Source organism: Cuculus canorus, chromosome 2 (assembly GCF_017976375.1).
Source record: "Cuculus canorus isolate bCucCan1 chromosome 2, bCucCan1.pri, whole genome shotgun sequence".
In the NCBI taxonomy this organism is placed as follows: Eukaryota; Metazoa; Chordata; class Aves; order Cuculiformes; family Cuculidae; genus Cuculus; species Cuculus canorus.
Window position 1 is genome coordinate 92,310,992 of NC_071402.1, and position 24,195 is coordinate 92,335,186.

General features: G+C 38.3%; 1 protein-coding gene across 1 annotated transcript in view; it reads right to left on the reverse strand.

Annotated features, from left to right (window-relative positions):
- Window positions 1–24,195, reverse strand: part of LOC104062149 (uncharacterized) — a 197,042-nt gene that overhangs the window by 144,714 nt on the left and 28,133 nt on the right. Inside the window, exons 5-7 of the mRNA XM_054057879.1 lie at window positions 11,476–11,562; window positions 8,199–8,282; window positions 2,619–2,791 (exon numbers count right to left, since the gene is read on the reverse strand). Coding sequence (XP_053913854.1) covers window positions 2,619–2,791; window positions 8,199–8,282; window positions 11,476–11,562 — 344 coding nt within the window. The remainder of the gene's footprint in view (window positions 1–2,618; window positions 2,792–8,198; window positions 8,283–11,475; window positions 11,563–24,195) is intronic.

A 24,195-nucleotide genomic window follows, 5' to 3' on the forward strand; every position in this document is an offset into this window, starting at 1 on the left:
TTAAAAAAACTTTTAATCATAGGGATCTCATGCACTGAGCTGCTGTTTGTAAAACACAAGCCACTCATATATTGTAAAGCTATAAAGCAGAGAAGAAAAATAGATGAACTAAGGGATAGATAGTTAACACATAGCTGTCCTCTTTGTGCCAATGCTGCCAGCAAAGCTCTAGGGCAAAGCAGATGCCTCATTGGACGGAATCTTTAGCAGCCTAAAAAGAAACAGCAGTGACTCAAGGGGGTTTCTGAACCTTGCTTATAAAATTAGTCTCATATAATGTAAACTCTCAATTTCTATTTTTAACCCTTGGGCTCCTGTGTTTTGTTTTCATTTTGTCAAAGCAAAGGAATGTGAGAGAGGTGTCTATTAGACTCCTTCATTCAGCCCAAGGGTTAATTACTCAGTTTGGTAGATCTTTGAAAATATTATGTTACTTCTAATGACAAAATTGATAGAAGCTTGTTTCAGAATCACTTTATGTGATTATGGCAGATTGAATTAACCAATCATAAATTACACTGGCTAAAGTACATCTGCTACACACAAAACTTGCAGAAGGAAGGGAAGGGGTTATTTTTCTGAATAAGAAGTAAATGCCACACAGCAAATTATAGACTTTTTCAAACCAACATACATACATTCAAGTAACGGAAGCTGGAAGCATCCCGAAGATGGCAGTAACAGATTCTGAAGACCATGGTAGCAGTCTAACATTGAACCTGTAGATGCTGTGGAAATGAATCAACACTGCAATGCTGCAGGGGTATGTCCACAGATCAAAGAGTAAACACAGCCCATTAAAGAATAAAGAAGGCCAATGAAAGAATAATAAGCTTGATCATGTTATTGTTAGACGTCTTTGAATAGCAATATAACGTAAGAGGTGCATGTTTGGAGCCTTTGCTTCCAGTGCCACCTTCCATTTTCTGTTTGTGGCTGAATGCACCACTCCTATGAGCTCCCAAGGAAAGGGTGGATGTATACATCACTGATCTAGAAGACAACATAGATTTTACAGTGATGCTCTTGTTACCTTCCACGTTGTAGGATGTTGATGTGACAACTGTTACCATGTCAGTATGACTGGATTTCTAAACAGGGCATGAACAAAATAAGTTAGAGATGTGTGGGAGGGATGGATAGAAAACACAGGCATTTAAGAATTTTTCTGTGCAGTATGAAGTACTGAGACCCTATTTCTAAGCTAGTGGTAGGTAAATCTACTCAGTCACATTAAATGAGGATTTTCTTTCCCTTGAAAGAAAATATGGAAGAAAAGCTCTATTATATTGTATTACAAGTGGATTCACATCTGCAGTTGTCAGTTAAAAAGCAGAACATTGTTTTGGGATGACCAGATATCTTGCTCTAGGACACGAGTTTTGCCTAACACCTCCATAAAGAGTTCAAGTAAGACAATCAGCATCCCAGTGATCATGTTTAGAGGGAAGGCAAAAAAAGCGTTGACAAATCTTGTTTTCCTTCAGGTGTCATGAAGCTTTGGGGGCATCCAAACAGTCCAAACCTAGTTAAAATGTGAACTCTTAACATATTATAAAGTCTTCTGGAAAGGTGTGACACTCTATTCACCTGTTCCTAGGTTCCTACTCCATCAGTCTCTTGCATCTTAGTACTGTATCAATTCTTTTTCCTCGTGTTTCCCTCCCCATTTCATGTTCTCTGAGCAAAATTCCCCAAACCATCTTCTATGCACAATGCATGCAGATACAAAACAAGTCAGAAGGAATGAAATACAGCTACACAAGGATTTAGATGAAAGCAACTAGGAAGGGAATTGAGTCCCTCACCAACATGCAGAAGGCAATGATGAGGAAAGCAGTGAAAGAATTCTGAAAACTTCCTCTGAAAATAAAAGAAATCTTAGATCACCATCAGTCACTGGATAACCTATTTTAAGCCCATCAGAGCCAGCGTTCTGTTCTCATGTTGCTAATTAAAAATGATAGATTCATCAATTAATCTCTCTTCTTGTCCCCTAGTCTTGGTATGATATTTTTCAAAGGGACAAATGGTAGTTAGGTGCCTACAAGTATCATTCCAGCACTGAAAACTCATGCCTTTGTCAACATGAACCTAACTTTGTCTCTTTACACTATGAAATGACAAAAAGAAAAACATAAGAAGCTTTGCCACCCTGAAAAACTCAACATATTTATAATTTGGGAATAATCTTATCCTCTGTACAATGAATATTGCTACATAAATCCTTCCTGGGCTCCCATCTGAACTTCCACATTGATAGATGAGTAAGCTTCTATTAAATTTGGCAGAGAGAGATGCCCTAAGCTTAGGCTCTTGATTGAAATTCAATTGCAATACTTACTATGAAGCAGTCAGAGACACTCTGCTATTTAGGAAAGAAGCAATGAAGGCAAGATATTTTTATTCACATTGAAACGGAGACAAAGATAAAGGTCCTGCTGTTAGCTTAGCAAAGTGCCAGTCACATAAAGCAAGCCAAGAAAATGGGTTATCTTTTCCCCTTTCAATATATGTAATGCTGGGCAGTGAAATAGAATTGGGGTGTACAAGGTTAACAAGCCAGCATCATGTTATGAAGCAAGCGATAAAATTGTCTTACAGTTTTTAACTCTGACCTGTTCCAGTGAATAGCTGCCAAGCAGAATTATGTCATCTTGAACATCTCTCTCAAACTGTTCAATATATGAAGGAATCACTTCATCTTCAAGCTCCCTGTGAAGGTCACATGCCTTACTGGAGCTGACAGGCATCATGGAGTCTGGAAAATCTTCACTGGCGACACAGGCTGCTTGAAACAAATGTGGCAGATTATCCCTTAGCAAATGAGAGTTCATTTACCAGTTAGTAACTTCTCAGCTAACATGTTTAGCCCACTGACATTTTAAGGCAAAAATTCATTCCATAAATTGAACAGTAATGAATAACAGCAGTAGAACTAGTGGGTTCCAAGAGCCATTACCAGGAAAACTCTCCTCAAGAGCAATATCTGCATACAGGTACAAATTTAGTATATGCTGCTTGTACTAAATGATGATGATTTTAAAAGGCATATTCTGCATATCCATGGTCACTTTGTAACCCTGCAAATCCTAAAGTAATTAGGATTTGAAATGATTTTGTCTTTTGTTTCTGAGTAAGAGAAGGAATAATTGCAATCAAAAGGATGCTTGAGGTGGACTCACACTCAGCATTTCATCTTCCTCCCACTCACCTCAGAGGACTGGACCCCTCCTCTAGGTGTGTGCACTCAGCCCCTGCCTAATTAACTGGGTCCATTTCTGCTCTCACCCACATCATTCCCCTGATTTCATCACAGTGATGTATGCAGAACCAAAAAGTACATGCTGCATATAAATAAAAATAAACTCCATTCACAAAGTCAACCTTAAAGAGAAGCTGTGTCTTTTTTTCAGTTTAATTCATGCTACATTAAAAAAATAGATCTCATTGCTATCTGTACAGTACTAACACTAGTTTGGGTCATCAATAATGAAGACAAATATTTTTGCTCACTTCTCTGCATTAGGTTCGCTAAAAAATGACAGATATCAGGTTGTTCACATCTGACTGTCTTTTTTGCCTCATATTTCTGTGTGTAAGTTTTTATAGGTCTCTGTGCCTTTCTCTGCAAGAAACCGCCATACCTATTTTTTTGGTTTTCTTTGTCCATCCTAAGACACGAAAACAGTTAAAAGACTTTTTTTCCTTGCTCTTTGAAGTCTCTCATTCTCTAATGAAGACCAGAAAAGGAAAGCTAAGACTAAAGCTATTAACTTTTTCAGTTTTGCTCACTACACATTGCTTAATGACTTTAATTGTTGAGCCTCCTGAGTACTTAAATCACCTCAGTGCCACCAACACACAGGAAGTAGGGGGTTTTTTTTATTTAATTACAACAGGATACAATTCAAAATCACGTTGGGGGAATTGTACAGTAGATACAAACAGCCCAAATCATTACCTCAGGGTACACCGTCTCTTCATGTAGCATCTTACAAGCCTAATGAAAAGTGATTTGACCTACAACTATTAACTGGGAAAACAAAACAATATTTACACTTAAATTTACTGTAAGATTAAGAGCTTGACTAAAAGAGGCAAAATCCAGGAAGCGCTGGAAAAAGGAACGTTGCCAACAGCAGAAAACACAGCACCACTTGTTCCCCTTGATGCTGTGGGCCATAAGCTCAGCTGGTATAAATCAGCTGTTTTACTGGTTTCACAGGAGCAATGCAAGTTTACATCCTGGGAAAACTGTACATTCCTATCTCAGGATCCTCTGAGTGTAGAGAAATAGTCCTTATACATCAAAAAAGGAATAAAAGCATTTGGTCCACAAAGGCAAATACGCTCATTCGTCAAAATATCCTTTTTCATGCTTACTGTTTTTGAGAGGAATAGTATCAAGCAAACTCAGTTTTGGTGAAAGACACTAAGCTCACTAGTACATGTCTTGTAGAAAAAGAGCAACACAGAACATTTTCAAAAGCCTTTGAGGGAAGAAACTGCTAAAAATACAGCCATAACTTATGACTGAGATTTTAAAAATTTGATTAAAAGATACATATGTTCACTTAGGCACAGTTTAGAAAATTGTTCATTTGCATGAGCTGGAGACAGGGAGATAATAGAGTTGTTCAGCTGCTATTAACTCCATGCTGGCATTATGAAGGAACTCTGAAGCTCTGTCATCATCAGGTTGTTCCCTGTTTGAACTGACCCACAGGATAGAGGGTTGAGCTGCCACCCCAGAGCAACACTTAATGAAAACAAAGCCCACAATTCCTTGCTGTACTAACGCAGCCACTGTGTTAAAAATGTTACTAGTCTGCACATATGGAACAAAATAGTTGAAAATTCATAAGGAATTTCACAGATTGATAATCTAATTAAAAACTGACATGTTAGCATTTGTATCAAACTTTTCATTGCCTTTACTGTGCTTAACACTGCAGGTCATACTTTCCACATAGTTTAAATAGCCACTTCTCCTTATCACAGGCAGTATTTGTAGATGTTGTGCTGTAATTTAAACTATCTAGCCAGTATTAGATTGGCTAATTGTAACTTCATTTACTCCTGCATTTGCCCATCAGACAGCAGTAGTTTATACAATGAGATGAGAATTTAAAGGACAGATTCACCAGCAAACTACACCTCAGCATGAGTTTGAATGTATAAACCAACCACAAACTCCACAAGGAAAATGCATATTTGCTGCCTGTTTTTAGAACAAAATCAAACAACTAAAATGCTGCAAGACATTATACTTCAATTCTTCAGGTCTTGTCAAAGAATAATATAATAGAATATAATTTTACGGTATTAGCCTGGCATCATTTCAGATGTTCTTGGATTATGATCTTGCATTGTTTAAAAGATTTTATCCATAGGTAAAAAATATACAGTCTACATATTTCTGTTAAAAGCAAACAACCAATGTTGCCTTTAAGTTGTTTTATAATGCGATCTAGCACATGCCAAGAGTGACCAACAGGTTACTCACTGACAAAATGCTTTAAATATACAATTATATGAATTCTGAGCCACGTTCTTTCCTCTCCTTTGGGGATCATCTATTAATTAGGACTGTATGACTATGTGATTTTTCAGCTCAGTGGTCAAATGAAGAAAAGAAGCAGTACTGTAAGACTGGAACCAAATGAATCCTAGTTTTCTACATTTTTTCCAATGCCTAATAAGAGTCAAACTCCCATAAGAGTTTTTCCCTCAGTGGAAACATTAATAATGCTTGTCTGCTCTGCTCAGCTGCCCACTTCCATAAAACAGGTAGGGAAGTCAGGCCTGTGAGACCTGTTAAAAAAAACGAGTTTGGAAGTGGACAAGTTCAAAAATTGGGAGAGACAAATACAGACAGGCAGAAATAAAAACAGTCCAATATAAACACACAGAGACCGAGGGTGCATAAGCATCATTTCCTCAGGAAAATCCTGCTCTTTTCTGGTTTTTATTCACTCAAGCCAGTAATAAACTTGGTAAAAAATTCAGCTAGGACAGGCCATGAGATTCTCCCGCAGGACTAGCTCCAACACCCATTACAGTGCTTTTAAGAAATAAAAGCTCTGGGGTACTGCCCAAGACAAGACAGAAGTGGGCTGCAATGTCTCCCACACTCAGCTGCTTTTGTGCCTACATGGGAGTTCTGACATGTCCCTGGAGTGTGATGCATTTGCTTGCCCTTGAGCTGGTAGGTCAGCAACCTCTGCAATCTCAGTGAGAGTTCACCAACCACAGAGCATGCTGCGTACTTTCACATGGCTTTGGGTGGATCAGAGATTTGAACCTGTTTCACGCTCTGCATAGCCAAACAGTAGTAAGAGCATTCTGCCTCTCATGGTGGTTTGATAAAATTAGTTGGATAAGACAGCATTTTCAGTTCAAACATACCTTGTGTGTTTAAATTATAAACATTTGAGGAGATTCAGTGAAACCTTATTTCTCTCTATGTATGCTGTTTTCTATTATCCTCAGTAAAACCTCTGTTCGTCTTAGTAATATTCATTAATGCTCGTTTTAAAACAACGTGAGGGTTTATGTCACCTAGCTGAAGGAGAGAGTAACCACTGATGGATGGGGAATGCCTCCCCTTCAGATCTTGGTTCTCTTGCTTTACCTTTAGCAATGGTGAATCTGTCAGTTGTCCAAGACCCTTCTAGCGCCAAAGGAAAGATAACTGCTTCTGGGACACAATTTGTCTAACTCCCTAGGAGGTATCTGTGTGAGGTGGGCTGACCCACTGCCCAGAGGTGTTTCTCTCTACCTCTTCCGCCACTCTGGGAGAGGCCCAGAAATTAACTTTCAGAAAATTAATGGAAAGGGTACTAGACCTCACCTGTTCTACGTCATCAGGTCATTTTCCTTAATTATACAGAGTTGTTTTGATGAATATGGAATGCTATAAATATTGGTAGATGGAGACTAATTTGGTATCACAGAAAGACATCCCTTGTCAACATCTCCTGTAGAAATAATGTTGACTTCACAGCCAAACATGTTTTTATGTTAATCTACGTTGTTGCAGGGTAAAAGCAACAATCAACCTGCAGCACTGCCAGAATCTTTCTCAGCAACATGGAGCTCTACATCAACATGTAACAATAGAGGGCTTGCTTCCTAATATTCTGTTAAATATTTTTGCTGAAACTATCTACATGAATTTAGCTGTGAAGGTTGTATTGTCTTTGGATTGCATTTTAAATGAGACAAAATGAGTTTCAAACATGTTACTTAAATGACTAGTGCCAGTTCAAGGGATTTTGCAACTCTAGGCAAATGAAATGCTTGCCTTTTCTACAACAAAGTCGATCACAAACTAAATAGTTCTAGAACACATTGCTGCTCCTGGAGCTCCAGCATTATAGGCAACCACCTGATCTGCCTTTCGGGCAGAGTAGGTCCTGTGTGTAACTGAACTGTGACAGGAAACCTCATACTGAATCAAAGAACAGAAAACACTTTTGTGCAAAAAACCTCTGCTGAAAACGGAAGGGGGAATACCCAAGTATATGAGAGCAGCCCTGAGCCAGTGCTTGTTCGTATGCCACTTCTCCTAAGATGAAGCAGAGGAGAAAAGCAGATGTGCATCTTGTGTAAAGGCTGTGGTGGTAACAGTCTCATGAATCAACTGGATGTTAAATAAAGCCTGTAAAAATAAGTGAAGCCAAAGTGAGGTAGTTGACTTTAGGTGAAGAAATCTCTTTTCCTACACTTTGTTGTTTTTACTGTAGATGGAACATCAATTTGTATTTTATAACAAAGCCACCGAAAACATTTTCTTACTCATTTGTTAGTGTAAATCGTTATGTAGGTAACCTCAAACACTGTATGACATGACATGTGCATTTGACAAACAGCCAACCCATTTATAAGCTTAAATAAGGAATTAGATTCCTAGCTTTGAGCACATAAACAATGATATTTCCAGTCTTCTTACATAAAGATGAAATTCAACATGCAGTGAAGCAGCCTAGAGAAATCACGTCACTTAAGTTATGCTTAAAACTACATAAATATGACTCAAAACAAAAGCATTTGGGGAAAAAGATCTTACAAGCTCACATTAAAATCAATGTCTCTTTTGCTTCTGAGTTCGAGGGGATGGATTATCCACACTCCTCCCCGCATCCATACTTAGAAGTGTTTTATTTTTCTTCATGCAAATTATTGTCATTTACCTTGGAAGTCCGGCATCTTGTTTTCTTCATCTAAAAGCTCCATCAGTTTACCATACAGGATTTGTTCATCAAATTTCACTGGATCTTAAAAAAACAACAGTGAAACACCTATTGTTCCTTCCAATAGTATTTCAGGAAACACTGTTTTAAACTACAAATAAAGATATAAAGATATGAAAGTTAAGAAACCATGTAATACTTAAAAAGTTTTCATGGTGCTAGTTTTGTAGCAAAGGGGATTTTCATTTCCTTCAGTGTTACGAAAGTCAGTTTAAAATAAAAGCTATATAATCTCATATTTTTAAATGGTGAGCAATGTTATATTTTGATCTAGACTGAAACTGGTTTACCAGTTCTGCTAATAGACTAGTTGAAATTATTATTTAAAGCCAAGAATGATTCAATTCTAGTTGACTTTTAATAAAAATCAAAGTACTTAATTTTTTTTTCAGTGAAATTTTGGATCTTCATTAGAAATTTTACCTTGTTGTCCATAATATTAGCACATCATCTAGTATGAGAAGTCACACTATGACTACTATGAATTTTGAGTTTGTGGCTGGTCAGTCATTCAAATTTCTAGTGTTATGTGCAGACTTTAAAAAGTAGCAAGAGATACACACACATTCCCTCTTCCATTAACTGTCTATATTCAAGGGAGAAACAACCAGTTGAGACTGTCTTCTCTCCAGATATCCTGGACCCTAGCATCCCCAAGTTGCCAGTGAAGAAAGGCAGGTAGAAGAACACCTTGCATGCAAAGAAATGCATACAAGGTAGGTGAACTGAAGTACAGATACAAGCAACTTTGAGTGGCTCTTTTCAAGTGTCCAATAGAATCTTGAAGAATAAATTTACTATGAAATTTCACAGTCAAGTATTTCAGTTACACTTAGCATTCAAATAGGGAGGCTTTTGCAAACCTCTTCTGCAAGTACAGAATCTTTTACATCTCTTTTAGCATATAACATTGAAATGTTCCCCTGGCGAGGGGGCAAGCAAATCCGTAGTGGGGTGTTGTTTGTTCTCAGGGCATTATCAACTCTGACAAATTTCAAGAACAAATTTAATTTGTCAAATATAGAAGATAATTGCTAATATCTTCATTTTCACAGAATAACCCATTAAAGAATCCCATATGATGGATGCATTAAAATTATATTTAACTTTTTATAATAGAGTTAGTGGCTGAAGATTGGCTTTTCACTATCAACTCTCTTTGGGCATTGGGCCTGACTTGCTTAAGTCATGACAGTGTAACTTTAACGTGTGCCCTGATTTCTTCATCTTGTTCTGCTTTTGTCTCTTGTTAGTGAGACAGCTGCTAGCTGGAAAGAACAGGTTAATGAATACATTTTCCAGCTGGGGGATGACTGTGCAGGAGCAGATTTCAGTTCTGTCCTTTTAACTCCATCCACTACATATAAATGTAGTTCCACTTATTTAAAACTTCTGCAAGGAAAAGGAAACCAAACAGTGAGCCTGGTTTTTGTGCATTACCAAATCAGACTGGTTTAAGTGGGAAGAGACCTCTGGAAGCCACCTAGTCTATCTACCCTGCTCAAACAGGGCCACCTAGAGCCAAGTTGCTCAGGACCATGCCTAGACAGATTTTTAATATCTCCAAGGTAGGAGACTTGCTTTTGGCAGAGGTGTTGGTAAATACAGTGTTAATACTGCTCTGCAGATGTCAACATAACCAACCTGAGGCCAGTACTGTTGCTAATAGACCTTTAATAAACAAGTGTTACCCCAGTCTTTGAGAGACACTTTTGCTGGGCAGAAAAAAAGGAGGAATACCATAGGACAGCTCTTCACATATGGATGGACTTTCTCATAGCTTTCATCTCTTGCAAATTAAAAATTAAAAAAAAAAAAAAAAGAAAGAAAAAAGAAAACAAGCAAAAAAAATTCAGGTTAAGTATCACTTAGATTCCTCAATACAGGCAGGAGAACATTTTCTCCAAATCAAATCTCCACTGATCCCTTATGTCACCACTTTATTCATCCATGCTTTTAGGCACATACGTACAATTACAGAAATCTAATCTGCTTTTCATTTTCTGGTTATGAAGCAGATCGTGACTCATGAAGCCTATTCATAACACGAACCAGGGAAGTACCAACAGGAAAAAAAACTTTCATTTAAAAACTCTGAGGCAGAAGTGGACTGTCTAATATCTATTGGATTGCTGTCCTATTTCCCCCCAATGGGGGATAAACCTTAATTTTTTTTCACCACTACAAAGAAATTCAAGTTGCTTATGTGCTTTAGAGTCTGTTTTTCTTAGTCACACAAGTTTTTTCCTCAAAAGTTTAAACCTCTGTATCTTCTCATAGTAAAAGTTTCCCATGAATTTCAGAAGTAACTTACTTTGAGACCTTTTATAGTAGACACACTTTTTTTATTTCACTACAGCTGTGTATCTAGAGTCTCTGCAGCACAAATAAACACAAGGTTTAAAAAAATGAAAGGCTAGGAAGGTAAGATGGGATAACTGGGTCTTGCGTGCTATCGAGTCATTAGTGCTTAACAACAGGAGCTGGGCCAAAGCATTCTGTTGGTAGCTAAGCACTTCATTACCATGATGGTGTTCTTACTTAAGTCCATGCAAATTCAGGCAGGCCCGTTCCCACCCTTTTTTATCTAAAATCCATGACAGCAAAGGAGAATTTCCTCCGTTAGACAATACCACCTGGTTAATCTCTCTCATACCTATGCATAACTTCTGTTTTCCCAGCTCTGCAGAGTCACACCCTCCTACTCCTCACTACCGCCCACAGATAGCAAAGATAGACATCTCGGCTAAACTGGCAAAAAGAATACCAAAAAAGACTCTTCGTGCGCTGGGAACTTTTATGGACTCTGGGCTTTTCTTCTGTTAGGCAAACACACGTTCAGCTCACTAATACAATTCATCTCCAAGAAGGATTCTGGGTGCATGGCTGCAAAAAAGCGACAGCTTGGAACTCAGTTCCAGAGAAACTTTGTTAATTAAAGAGAATATGGTGTAGAGAATGGTGGCAGAACGTGCTTCAGTCTGCTACGATAACAGAGTCAATACAGCACAGTCTCACTTTTATTTGTCCATTAACTCACTGTCCTTGATCAAAGACTATGTGTACTGGTGATCATGTTCACAGTGGTTAAGGCTTCTAATTTAAATTGTAAACCTCAATATTTAAATAGAACTGCATATGTGATCTTTGTCACCTCATTTTCATGAATGGAAAAGAATATTCTGACACCCAAATTACATACTTAATTCTACCTCACCTTCTTCACTGACCTCCATCCCACACTGCCTTGGGTTTATTTCCTCATCCATCAACGGGTCAAAGTAATTTCTGCTGTATTCATTTCCTGTGGAAAGCACATGAAGTAAGGGTCAGTGATTATTAGAAGCACATGAACCAAAATGTTAATTTTGAAATCGACACCAGCAAGCAAAGGGACATTTTTTGCTACTTTATAAGCTTAATTTTTTTAACAAGTCCTCTAAGCCTACTAGTACCGCAATTATCATCTTGTGAAAGGTCAGAAAAGGTAATTCTGGAAACAAGTGCACTTTATGTTACTTTTGCTCAGGAACTAATGAGAAAAAAATCTCAAATTTAGATGATGGAAAGATAAGAAAATTTTTAAAAATCCAGCACCTCCAACACAAGCCAAATTATTCTTGAAACACATTTTACAAGTGAATTACCCATGCTGCAGAGGAATTTGTGCTTCACAGCTGACCCCTCCAATTTCAAGAGTTTTAAATTTCACCACTGAAGTTTCAACGTCTGGTGCATCTTTAATACTGTATTCAACCAGAAAAGTGTTTAATTACAGAGGAGCTACTAGAATACTGCCTCATTAATCCCAACAGCAACTATATTCAGTTGGGCTACGTAACTAATTCACGATTTTGGTGAGATAAAACCACTCATTTTAGCACTTTCCATTTCAACAAATAGTTTTAACTGCTCTTTAGAAACTAATCAAGTTTAGAAAACAAGTAATTTGTTAGATTTATCAAGGAATAATGTAACATCTAGCTGCCTAGAGGAACTCATAGTAAAAGCCAGAAGAATTTTCTTTACACAAGGAGGAAGAGTGTGTTTTTTTCCTCAAAATATGTCCTTCCTTCAGCAGAAGTGCTACACTGTTAAAACCATGCTCACAGTCACTGGTTTTGCAAACAGAGTGAATTATTACTAAACAGAGAAAAAATAAAATAATTAAATCCATAACAAATGTTAAAATTACTTGAACAGATATAGATCAATATCCTAGAAAAATGTGTAAGAGTTCAATTTACGAGAGGGTTAACTCATCCAAGATACACTATAGTAGTCTACACTGTATTTGTTTTAGGTTCAAAAATAATCCAAACAGCAGCTGCTTTTCAGAGACTGAATGAAACTTTGATATGAAACTAGGTTTAATTTATATTTCTAGACTGGCACATTTCCACTGTCAGTCTCTGTTCCTTCAATGTAGTAAGTACAAGATCTGAAAATTTGCTTTACCTTGAGGTCTCAATAAAGAAAAAATAAATGAGTTTCATTTTTGTTACTTTATCTGTCAACAACTACTAGGCTGGTATGAATCTCGGCAGTATGTAATCAAAGTCTTATGTACTGCAATAACAGAGTCATTCTACCTTATTCACTGTAATTGTTTTTCCCTAGCACAAAGCAGCACGATGTTATATGAACACCCCTTCACATGTTGGTAAAATAATTCACCCATGTGCTAAAAAAGAAAATGATGATGTATTTCTTCATTCAATTACATCATAGCTGCTAATGCAAATTGCTGGAAAGTATGTTGCTTCCATACAAGCATTACTCAGTTAGTACATAGGCTTTTTTTCAGTCTTAATATCCCAACAGCTTTTACTGAATTTTAATACCCCATGTTCTTTATCCTGTGTGTCTGGTGTGAAACTCTGAGCAGCAGACTTTGAGGCAACTCTTCTGGACAAAATAATTGGCATTTAGGAGCAAGTGTCATGTTCTATTTGAGTCTGCAAGGCATGGAAACCATTATTCAAAAAAGAGATACATTGATAAATACCATTAAACAGCTTGTTCTTTTGTCCTCTTAAAGACCACCTCAACCCTTCTTTGAGGAGTATGAGATATTTCATCCAGGGCTTTGAGTCTGTCAGAACCACATACAGCTGGAGACAGAAAGTTATGCAGAAATGAAAAGAATCAAGTTTGATTTCTCCCGAGTAAAGCAGACACTTTAAACCCTGCATAGGTAAAATTAGTGGTAAATGCCAGAATCGCCTTCTTATGGTGTTTTTATAGATAACAAGCCATTGTAAACCGCAGGACTACACAGAAGACTTTCAGCGAGTCTTTCTGAGGAGTCAAAATCACTGCAAACCTTAGATCACTGCTCTTGGCGGGGGAGAGGCAGAGGTGGGGGAGTTTTTTGGTCTTTACCCTCCCTCAGCTTAACACACACCTTGAGAACAGGTGTGACTAGGAGTTCTGGGCTCTGGGCAGGTCCTACAATTTGTTGGGGGCAGGGGGAGTTACTTTAGGTTTAAAATACAAAATTATCAATTTTAGTCAACATAAAATACTGCCCAGGGCATTTTGCTAATAACATTTTGTGAGCATGTGAACAGATTACTAATCATTTCACACTTGCTTTTGGAAATATTTGAAAGTGTAGAACATGTAAATTAACAGTCCACTAAGGAATTCCCATCTATCTGCTTCATGGTATGAACACAGTAAAGTAAATGTTAATACAGAGCTTGCTTGCAGGTATTTTGAACAGCAGTATATAGCATGGTGCTTTCAGACAGCAATCCGCTTTGAATATCTATTCCTACAAAGAATTGGCCAACTTTAGAAACTTAAATCTTTGATCCAGAGGTTCACTCAAAACCATTAACTCAATTTGAAACCTTATTCACCCCTCAAAAGTGTGTTACTTCATATGAAAAACACAGTGGAATATTCAGGAAATCGGAACTGAAGTGCAAAACCACAGATTATCTATAAATTCAAATAAAAAGGGAAAGAAGGGTGTTGGCACAACAGTGACCAGGTGGGAATTTATATAGTTTAATTAAAGAAGAGGAGTTGCTAATAAAATTAGCATAATCCTTGGATGCAGCCCATGGGACTGCACACATATTACTAGGACTGGATGAAACTCCAAGATGGCTTTTAAGCTAAGATGTCTGTACTCAATTATACAGTATATGTCCTGAGAATACCACAGAAATGGCATGAATAACATCTTCTACTCTGCCAAGAGATCAGGTATCCTGTATCAATATCACATCAAGAGTACAGCATGGAATTTGGACAACAGGCAATTATTCCATTTATATTGTACTATAGATTTAGGTTTTTATTTTAATAAATGAATAGATAAAATTCTGTTGAATTTAAGTGCCTTCTGACCAATTTAAAAATGAAAGCATTATTAATAGCCAGATGGATGATTACTAAAAGCTTGAATAAGCATTCACTAGTGTTTGTTTTCAGAATGATGCTGGGTCTTGGAGATAAAAGCAAAAATTTTGGCACGAGCCAGCTTCCATTAGAAGACAGAATGCAGATTATGATCTGAGAAAACTTGCCTTATTAAGTAACAGCTCTCCCTTTTCAGGCAGCAGTGTGGTTAACATTTGTCTCTACCAATGACTTAGTAGAATATTACTGAGCATTATTAAGGCAACTCATAAAAGCCTTTTGTATAAGATAGAATAAGACAGAGACATCCTGGAAAGATGAAATTCCAATCTGAGACAGCATTTTGACCTGAAGTGCTTTTGAAACATAGTAATGCAGCCCAGAATGGAAAAGAGTAGTCCTCCTTTCCACGCAGCTGTCTTAAAGGATTGATTTCAGCAGCAATTCCTGTTTGTGAACATCATGATAAATCCTCACTGTCTTCATTCAACAGAATTGAGTTTATTTCCTTAGGGATACTTTTCATTTGATTTTGCAGATATGGCCCTCTGGGCAGCCCCAAACATAACGTTCTATGCTAGCATATTTCCCAGTTTCATTATGAGAATAGTATCTGACCACATGAACCAAAGCAACATCCTGGGGTCAGACATGAACCCCCTCCAAGAGAGGCGCCCAACTCATGTTGACCAGCAAGTACTAAAACTTGGTATCAGGAGGAAGGGGAGAGGAGGGTCCTACCTCCTGCATTTCCAATTGCTTCACTTATTCACCCCTTCTCAAGATACGGTGGGTCTTCTGACTAGCACTCCCACTCACTTATTTTCATTATTCAGTACCTGCTTTAAAAAACTCGATATCTGCAGGTTGAGTCTTTGTAGATACAGGTCTCTGCTTTTTATCTGTGCTTTCGGAAGTCTATCATGAATTCTAAAAAATCATTCAAAACAATTCAAGCATAAAAGAGGAGAATGAAGCCTGCCCCCTTAAAAAAAAATCTCATAGAATGTAGAAATGAAGAAAAATTAAAATCATCAACAAAACCTGCATAAAGAGTGAGAGTTCCTGGACAGTGAAAAGCTCACTCAATTCCTAGTGAATTTAGAGGTTCTTAGTTGATTCAAACAAAGAATTAAAGCTGGAAAAGAATGTAAGAAAGTTTGAAACTTCCATAAGAAAAGATTTTATTGAGTTTTCATTCCAATTTTTTTTTTGTTGCTAGATTTACTTACATCTAAACGTTACAAAGATGTTAAAAATAAAACTTTAGTTTTGATGTACACGGAGAATTGATATGTAATACACAAAACAACGTTAACTCTCTGTTTTCATTTCAACAAGAAAAAAAAAGAGTTACTATAAGTTTAACCAAAAGTTATATTTTCAATTTGGATTTTTAATAATTATCATTACTAAACTATGATATTTGTTATGTTCCCCTCAACTCATGGCCATTAAAAACACCTGTAATTAAATTTATATAGGTTCATCTAGGTTACATATAGAAGCTGAATACCTTAATTAAGACATATTACACTTTTAGATTTACATCTAGCCTTATTATCTACATGATAAGTATAGATAAATATTATCTTTATTATTTTAGATGTAGATCTAAAATAAGATTCCTGGGAAGCACAAATTCATTCCAGATTGTCACCAAATCCATGGCAGGGGATAGAGTGTTTTCCATAGACTTTCAAATTTTCAAAAGTACGGGGCAGAATTCAATGACAAATTACGTGCTATTGACATCCTCAAACTGCAGAATATTAAGCAAGTGACTGGAGAGTAGTTTATATCTTGATTCCATCGCCTATTAAATACTACCCATTGCTGGGCAACTTCTCAATTTTTAAAAAGTTTTAAAGGTATCATATGTCATTTTTCTTATCCCCAGTGGCGGCCATAGGTAATGAGCAAACCACATAACAGTGTCTTATGTTTATATTGCAAGTCTTGAATAAACTCACTTGTCAGCTTTGACAGGACGTTGGCAAAGGGGCTGTTCATGAGCCTGAGCAGCACAGACTGCGCTGTGCCTTCTTCAACACTTGAAAAACGCCACACTGTTCTCACGGCACCCACTTTCCCCTCCCCTACCCAACTCCACTCCTGGACAACTTACCACATTTGCTGCTGTTTAAGCAAAGGTACAGCATGGGAATTATATTTTTATTATTTTCTTTTTTTTTTTTTCCTGCAGGGAAAAGAGGCACTGTGCCAAGGGATGCCAGTGTGAGACCTGCTGCTTTTCCTGGGAAATGCTGGTTGTCGAAGGCATGAGAAAAAAATTTACTAATGATGGCAGATGCTTGTCAATTGTGAAAATGGAGAGCAGGTGCTTCCAGGCTGGTAAGCTCCAATAGTCCTACACTATTCCAGCAAGGGAACTTGTCAAAATTTGAGGGTCAGACAACACTATTAAGAAGCAAAAAATTTCCAAGTGTAATAAATTAGTCTTAAAAATATCTGTTCTGTCACCTTCTGAAAGAGTATTTCCCAATTATAAAATGCATTCAGTCTTCACAATTCTTCTCCTCCTACCTTTCACAAATTCAATTTTAGCACATTACTTAGATGAGTGGTACAGTATCCCTGTTGTTGAAATTGAATGCAACGGATCACGTTTTGCACACTACATTACACCTTGTGCCGTTCTGCTGATTTCAATTGGATTACACATTGTGTAATTCAACGCAAAATTACTTCCAATGACAACCCTTTTATTCCTATGCATACATGGTGATTCATCATGCCCTGCATACTGGGTTTGGCATTTCCATTTCAAGTCCCTGTTGGAATCAAAAAACATGGAACCACATTCACAGAACTTGAATTATTAGATATAAACTTTGACACTGTTTAAGAAAAAAAGGGTATGGTTTTGATTCATATTTCTGCTCCCATCCTCTATGCAAATCATTTTGTCCAACACAAATACCCAGTGTTGCAAGCTCCTTCACGTGCAGCGCAAATGTGTTCTTCCAGCAGACGGGTATATCTGCGTTTACTGTCTCTTCAATAGGTACCTACTGTCCCTTTGGAATTAAATTAGACCCTGTCCAAAAAGCTTCAGCCTCCAGTTCTCTGTAAACAGATGGAATTCAATGCACTTGCTGATATTTTTATCCAGTTGATATCCCTCAAAGCTCTTTCACAAAGCCCTTCTTTTGTCTGCATATTCTGAGGTCAAGGTCCTCACCCAGTTACACTAAGCAAGAAAGGGTGTATATTGCCCTGTCATAGTTGAACTACTTTCAGCAGTAACTGTTCCTTAGCAAAGGCTTCTCTCTAGTTTGACTTTTGATAAGAACTGCTCCATTCTACAGTGGGACTTTCCCCATAGGAGGCATGATGCATCACGGTAGATACATCCAACCTAGCTCTGTGTCTAAAAGGTGGTACAGCAATGCACCCTGTTGAGACACTAATTTACTCTCAGAAGCAGTATAGCCCTGTTAATGTCGTGCAGTACCTGGATTAATTAGACGAATAGTTTCTGGTGTTCAATTGAAAGAGCTTTCTTTCTCTCTTTTTTTTTTTTTTTTAATTCTCCCCTCAAATGTTGTTAATCTCTGTGGGCAAATTTACTGGATCATGATATGCCATGTTAAAAACACCTGTTGTAGATAAAATAGTAGATTTAATTAGAGGTTTTGATTTTAGGAGATAATCTATTTTTGAAAAAAAGATTTGTGTATTGAGGGCAATGGGGGGAAAAAATGAGCGTTCCTTGTCATCTGGAGACAATTTTAACTTGAATCATCAACATTTATGGTTAGGCTGCCTCTAGCCTTTGTATAAGTACACAGGACACAAGAGAACAAAATTAGCCTTTCTTTAATCTTCCAATGCAAAGCCTCAAAGCACCACAAACTCTGATGGTGACTATGCAGCCACCAGATGCAAAGCAGACCACATAGAGCTTTAAAACTAGATGCGAAGGGGGAGGGGGACAAAACCAGGCTTCATAGAAAAAAAAGCCTGGGAATGATGCTCCAGTGTCTGGGGAATGGTGTGCTGGTGAGGACCTTTGGTCTGCCACCTCAGTGGTAGTGGGGGATAGCACTTCAAATGGCAGCACAGATGTAAAGATTACTGATAGGTTAGGAAATTCAGTGAGTAGTCACTTAGAAAATGGAACTATTCCCCTTAGGAGTGTAGAGGGATCAACAGCCCAGCTGAAGCACGCAGCATGGGTGATAAACAAAAGGAGCTAGAAGTAATTGTAAGGCAAGAAGACTACGATATAATTGCCATCACACAATGTGGTGGGATGACTCTCATAACTGGATTGCTGCCATGGTTGGCTATAAACTCTTCAGGTGGTGTAGGTGAGGAAGAGGAGGCGGTAAGGCAACCTTCTATTTTGATACCCTGGAGTTAATGATGGTAATGATTGTTTGAGTGTTTATGGATAAAAATCAGCGGACCACCTAACAAGGCAGATATCATGGTCAGAGTCTGCTATAGACCACCCAGCCTGGAAGAAGAGGCTGACAAGTTATTCTACAAGCTACTGGGAGAAGTCTTGTAACCTTTGTCCTTGTGGCAGACTTCAACTTGACAGATGTCTGTTGCAAGTATAGTACAGTAGAGAGGAAACAGTAGTAGGTTCCCAAAGCGCGTGGAAGACAACTTCCTGACACAAATGGTGAGTGAGCTGACTAGGGAATATGCCGCTGGACCTGCTGTTTCTGAACAGGGAAGTCCTTTCGGGAGATGTGATGGCTGGAAGACGCCTTGGGCATAGCGATCATGAGATGATAGAATTCTCAGTTCAAGGAGAAGTAAGGAGTGGGCCAGCAGAACAGCCACTCTGGACTTTCAGAGGGCAGACTTTGGACTGTTCAGAAGGCTGGTTGATAAAGTTCCATGGGAGACAGCCCTTAAGGGCAAAGGAGTAGGTGAATCACCAAGGAGGTGATTGAGTTACCATCCCTGGAGGTATTTAAAAGACAGGTAGGTTAAGTGCTAAAGGATATGACTTAGTAGTGGACAGATATGGTTGGACTTGATGATCTCAAAGATCTCCAACCTAGGGATTCTATGATTCTACGACAGTGGGAGGATACTCAAAAAGACCTGTGCTTGGATTTTCAGTTTGCATGTATGTTCAGCACCCCAAAAAGATCACAGAGTAACTTGTTCTGACATATATTCCCTCTGTATGATTGGGCTGGAAATTTTACCTATATCATAGAAATGCGAACAGTGCCATCCCACTGGGCTCTTCTCAGGATTAGCTGGACCAAATCTGTGTAGCTCTGTGGCTGTGAGGAACAAAAATTACTACATTTTCTCATCACAGCAAAGGACAAAATGTATCAAATGCTGAAATAGATTAACATTTGCTTTACAGGCCTATAATAAAATGTTAAGTACAGTAGCCCTATGTTAAAGAATTGCTTGTGACAGACATCGTCTGTCTGAGGTTGAGCAACAGCCTTCATATTCTGCTATCAGCCAAAGACAGCATATTCCTGGAGGTTTGGTGCTTCCATTATGACTGTTTTCTAAGAAGCCCTTTGCAGGGCAGAGATTTTACCAAGCCAGCATGAACATTATGGCACTCTACAAAGTGTTTGGGGTTTAAATTCCTCTGGAGAAAAGAGAAAAACAGATACTGGCTCAAATTGAGATCAGGTGTCTGGCAACTGAGAAACAGGTGCACATAGGTTCCTGTCACTCTGGGTTAGGGTGATCTAACCCCAAATATTTTTTTCAGGGAAAAAAAAGGAAAATTTGTCTATTAGACCTCCCATTGGGATAGAAAACATAAAAAAACCTGGCTTATTCAATGTTTGCTGAGAGGAAGAAAGGCAGAATATACAGTCAGATTTAGTCACGAAGAAACCTTGAGGGCTTTCAGAAAGAAAGAAATTGCACAGTTTGGCAAAGACAAGGCCACTGCTAGACAACCTTAATTTCACAAGCAATATGTGAAAGAAATGAAGGTGATAGGAGTGATCAGCAAAGAACCAACATAGAAACAAGAAGCAAAAACAGTGTAGAAGCTACTGCAAGCAATTAGCTGGTTGAAAATCAGGAGAGTAATCTAAGGAAATAGTCAGCTGGTTCCCCTGAGTCACTATAACATTTAACAGCAGTGCTAAGTCTTCACCATATCAAAGCAATGATGGAAAGCATACAGCAGAGAGTCTATCAGTGGCGTATTCCTGAATAACAGCCTACTGATCATGATGATAAAATTTGGAATTTTTTCCATCAAGGCAAATAGAACAGTGTAACAAACAGAGCAATGGACTAGGAATAAGAGGTTATATTTCTATTTCCATTACAGGCCTGTGTGGTAAATGCAGATAACACCTCATGCTCTGCTTCAACTTCCTTACAAGCAAAGGATGCAGAAGCCTTGCACTTTGAGTCACAGGAATTGCCCCCACCAATCTGGTTTGAAAAGTGACACAGCCTCTGAAAAAAAACAATACTAGAAGGATTTAATGAGTTCATAAACTCTTCTTTTCAGGAGATGTTCTGTTATTTGAGGAAAGGGAATGGAAAAGTCAATATAGCGCAAACACACTGGTGAATTATGCTGTTTGGGTTCAGATGCAGGTAAGTTGTAATACCACGGCCCTCTGCACTGGTTATTTAATCTCCAAGTGGTGTGTGTTCTGCAGAGCAACCTCCTGTGCAGACATAGCCAAGTTCCAGGAACAGGTCTCGAGGCTCTTGTGAACATGCAGCTGACTATTCACACTCCTTCCTGGTATCCTTAGCATGGAGGTGTGTGAGAAGACATCTCAAAAGTAGGTGGAGTTCTTTCTAGAGAACACTTCCCTCCAGCAATTGCTGACAGAGGAACAGACTGTGACACCGTTGCAAGATGGAGGAGATGATAGCAACCCCTGTAGCTATTATTTGCTGCCATTAATGACACGGCTGATGGGTGGAAAGATAATGGAAAGGCAATGCCATCTCCATGCCCTGTCTTCTAATACATAGCCTGAAAATCCAGCCTAATGTTTATATAGTGTTTTCAACATGTAATCTGCTAGATGCTGCGATTAAATAATTGTGCTTAAGGTTATAACTGGTTTTAAATTGTACAGTTTAATACCAGGCTTTAGAATTGACAAATGCCATTTCCCATTGAGTAAATAACAGAACTTAAGCCTGGAGGCTTAGAGCTGGAAGAGAACCCAAAAGGAGGAGTATTTTATTGTCATCTAGGGAAAAAAAAGGCGGGGGAGAAAAATGAAAGAGAGCAGTGGAGGAACCTAAAATATGTTTAGGCTATGCTGTTGTGCATGACAGGCATTTCCCTTAATGTAAGGAAGCCTAGCATGAGGTGGCGTGTGGACTGTCATTTCACTGGCATAGCAAAGTTTGGGGCAATAAGCCATTCCAGTGTGTGGGGGCAACCTCTCCTAGAGAAATAGTTTCCAGTGTGGGGTGCAAGTCTTGCCTCATAGAGGAAAAAAAGGAATTTTCTGTGCTAAAATGTCTTGTGAACTGTAAAATGGCTTCTGAGAGCTGGCGAGCAAGAGATAAAGCTGTGGAAGAGTTTCCCCTGTTCTAGAGGATGGTGGTAGTTTTCATCACATGTGCTTTTGCTATGAACGGAAATGACAGCAGCTATGCAAATGCAGCTATGAACTTAGAGCAAAGCAAAGGAAGGAAGACTCAAGGAACTGATCCCTTGGGCTCTGGCAGTCCTAAACCACAACAGTTTGTCACATGAGAGGATAAGCCACCTGTAAACCTAGTCTTTACTGAGGACTGTGAAATGGAATCATTTATACATTACTACATTCATGGGATACTGCTTTTACCTATGCAGCTGGCTTTTTCTTTTTCTTCTTTAATGAAATATTGTTACACTTGGGAATGGAGAAAATTAGTGCATAAGGTACCAGAAGGTTTAGTTCATTTTTTTTGCCAGGTTTCAGGACAGGCTTGAAGCTGTTGTTTTATTAGCAGCCCTTGATAAATTACAACTGGCCCCTGTGACTGCCAAATGAGTCCTGGCGTAAGTTAGACTAAGAATAATTTAATGCAAGGTTGGACCAGATGATCTCTAGAGGTCTTTTCCAATCTAGACTTTTTTATGATGATATAAATGGATGATTTTTTTTCTTTAATAGCTGCGTGACTTAGAGACAGAGCTACATGAATAACTGATCTTTTGGTTAAATAGATGAGCAGAAGGTTGAGGAGGGATATAGTGTTGGGAAACAAAATTTTCCAACTCAAAGCAAGCTTTCTTCTCCCATTACAGACACATTTAGCAGTGTATTCAGACATTGCATTCCAGGCAAAATGTAGCAGTTCCTACTCCTTTCACAAAGATTATATTCATTTAGGGGGGTTTGAACAAAATGATACTTAAGATGAAAAATCAAAATGTTTAAAACCTCATTTCAGGCTTTTAAAAGCATGTGTTGTTTTCTTGAGGGAGCCACTTATGAATTTCTGAAGAGGTGACTGAAAGCATGGATAGTCTCCAGCGAGCCCAACCTCATTTTTTGTCAGATAGACTATTTCATTAAAAAACAATCAATCCTTTTGTCTGCTTAATCACTATTCTGACAGGCTGAAAAGGAAAGACGAAGAATTCCTGCTCTGTGCGGCACTGCACAGTCACATGAAGGCTAAATGGAAAGCCAAACCTAATTTTGCAAAGGGTCATTAGGAGCTGTGGGCTCTCCAGTCCCTCAAGGATAAAATCTTAACACAACAAGTTATAGCATTTTAAAAGAAAATGCTTGAAGTTCTGCTTACCAGCTTGCACTCACCTATTTAAATACCTAGGCTGGCATGCAAGTTACACAGGATCACTACTTGCAAGTTTACCGGGAAATGATGGGTGATTGGGAATTTTCAAAGGCACACCAGTTACTTTGGTACTCTTGGGAGGCCTCAGGCCTTGTGTGCACATTTACATATTCATGGTGCTCACAGTCCACTTGGATTTAATGAGACCACACAGTCCAATATAGTAAATTTTTTTAATGGACATTCAGGCAAGATTTTTAGTCCGACTCCAAGCATTTTTGCTTTTGCGTTAAATCTTATCCCAAGATTTTCCTCATATAGCTTACAAAATGCCTTTAAATTATTGTCCTCATTTTCTTCCTCAATGGATCCGTGAGAAAAAATTCGTTGTAACATTCAGTGGTAATAATAATTCAAAATGGTGCCATTGGGGTTAAAAGATACTAAGCCTCTGCAAAAGCAAAACTCCTATCAGTGAAGATCTTTACAGTTTGTTTGAATAAATCTAAATAATAAACAGAAATTGCCTTCTGAGGCCGTGACTCTTTTGGGTCCTGCATCAAAGCTGAGCTTAAAAACCAGAATCACTCCCCTGGACACGCTGAGTGAACAAGACTCTGTGCTCCAAATATCTGAGCAACACTGGCTGAAAAAAAATAATGAAAGACGAAGCAGAGGCAAGATGCTGATTGACTAAGGGCATATGGGAGACCTAAGGACAACAATTAATCATGAATCTGTAAGCTGTTTAAAACTACTCAATGCTCGGGAGCCAGCAAGGGAGCAGCATCTGCGCACTCGGACTGGCTGCAGTGCC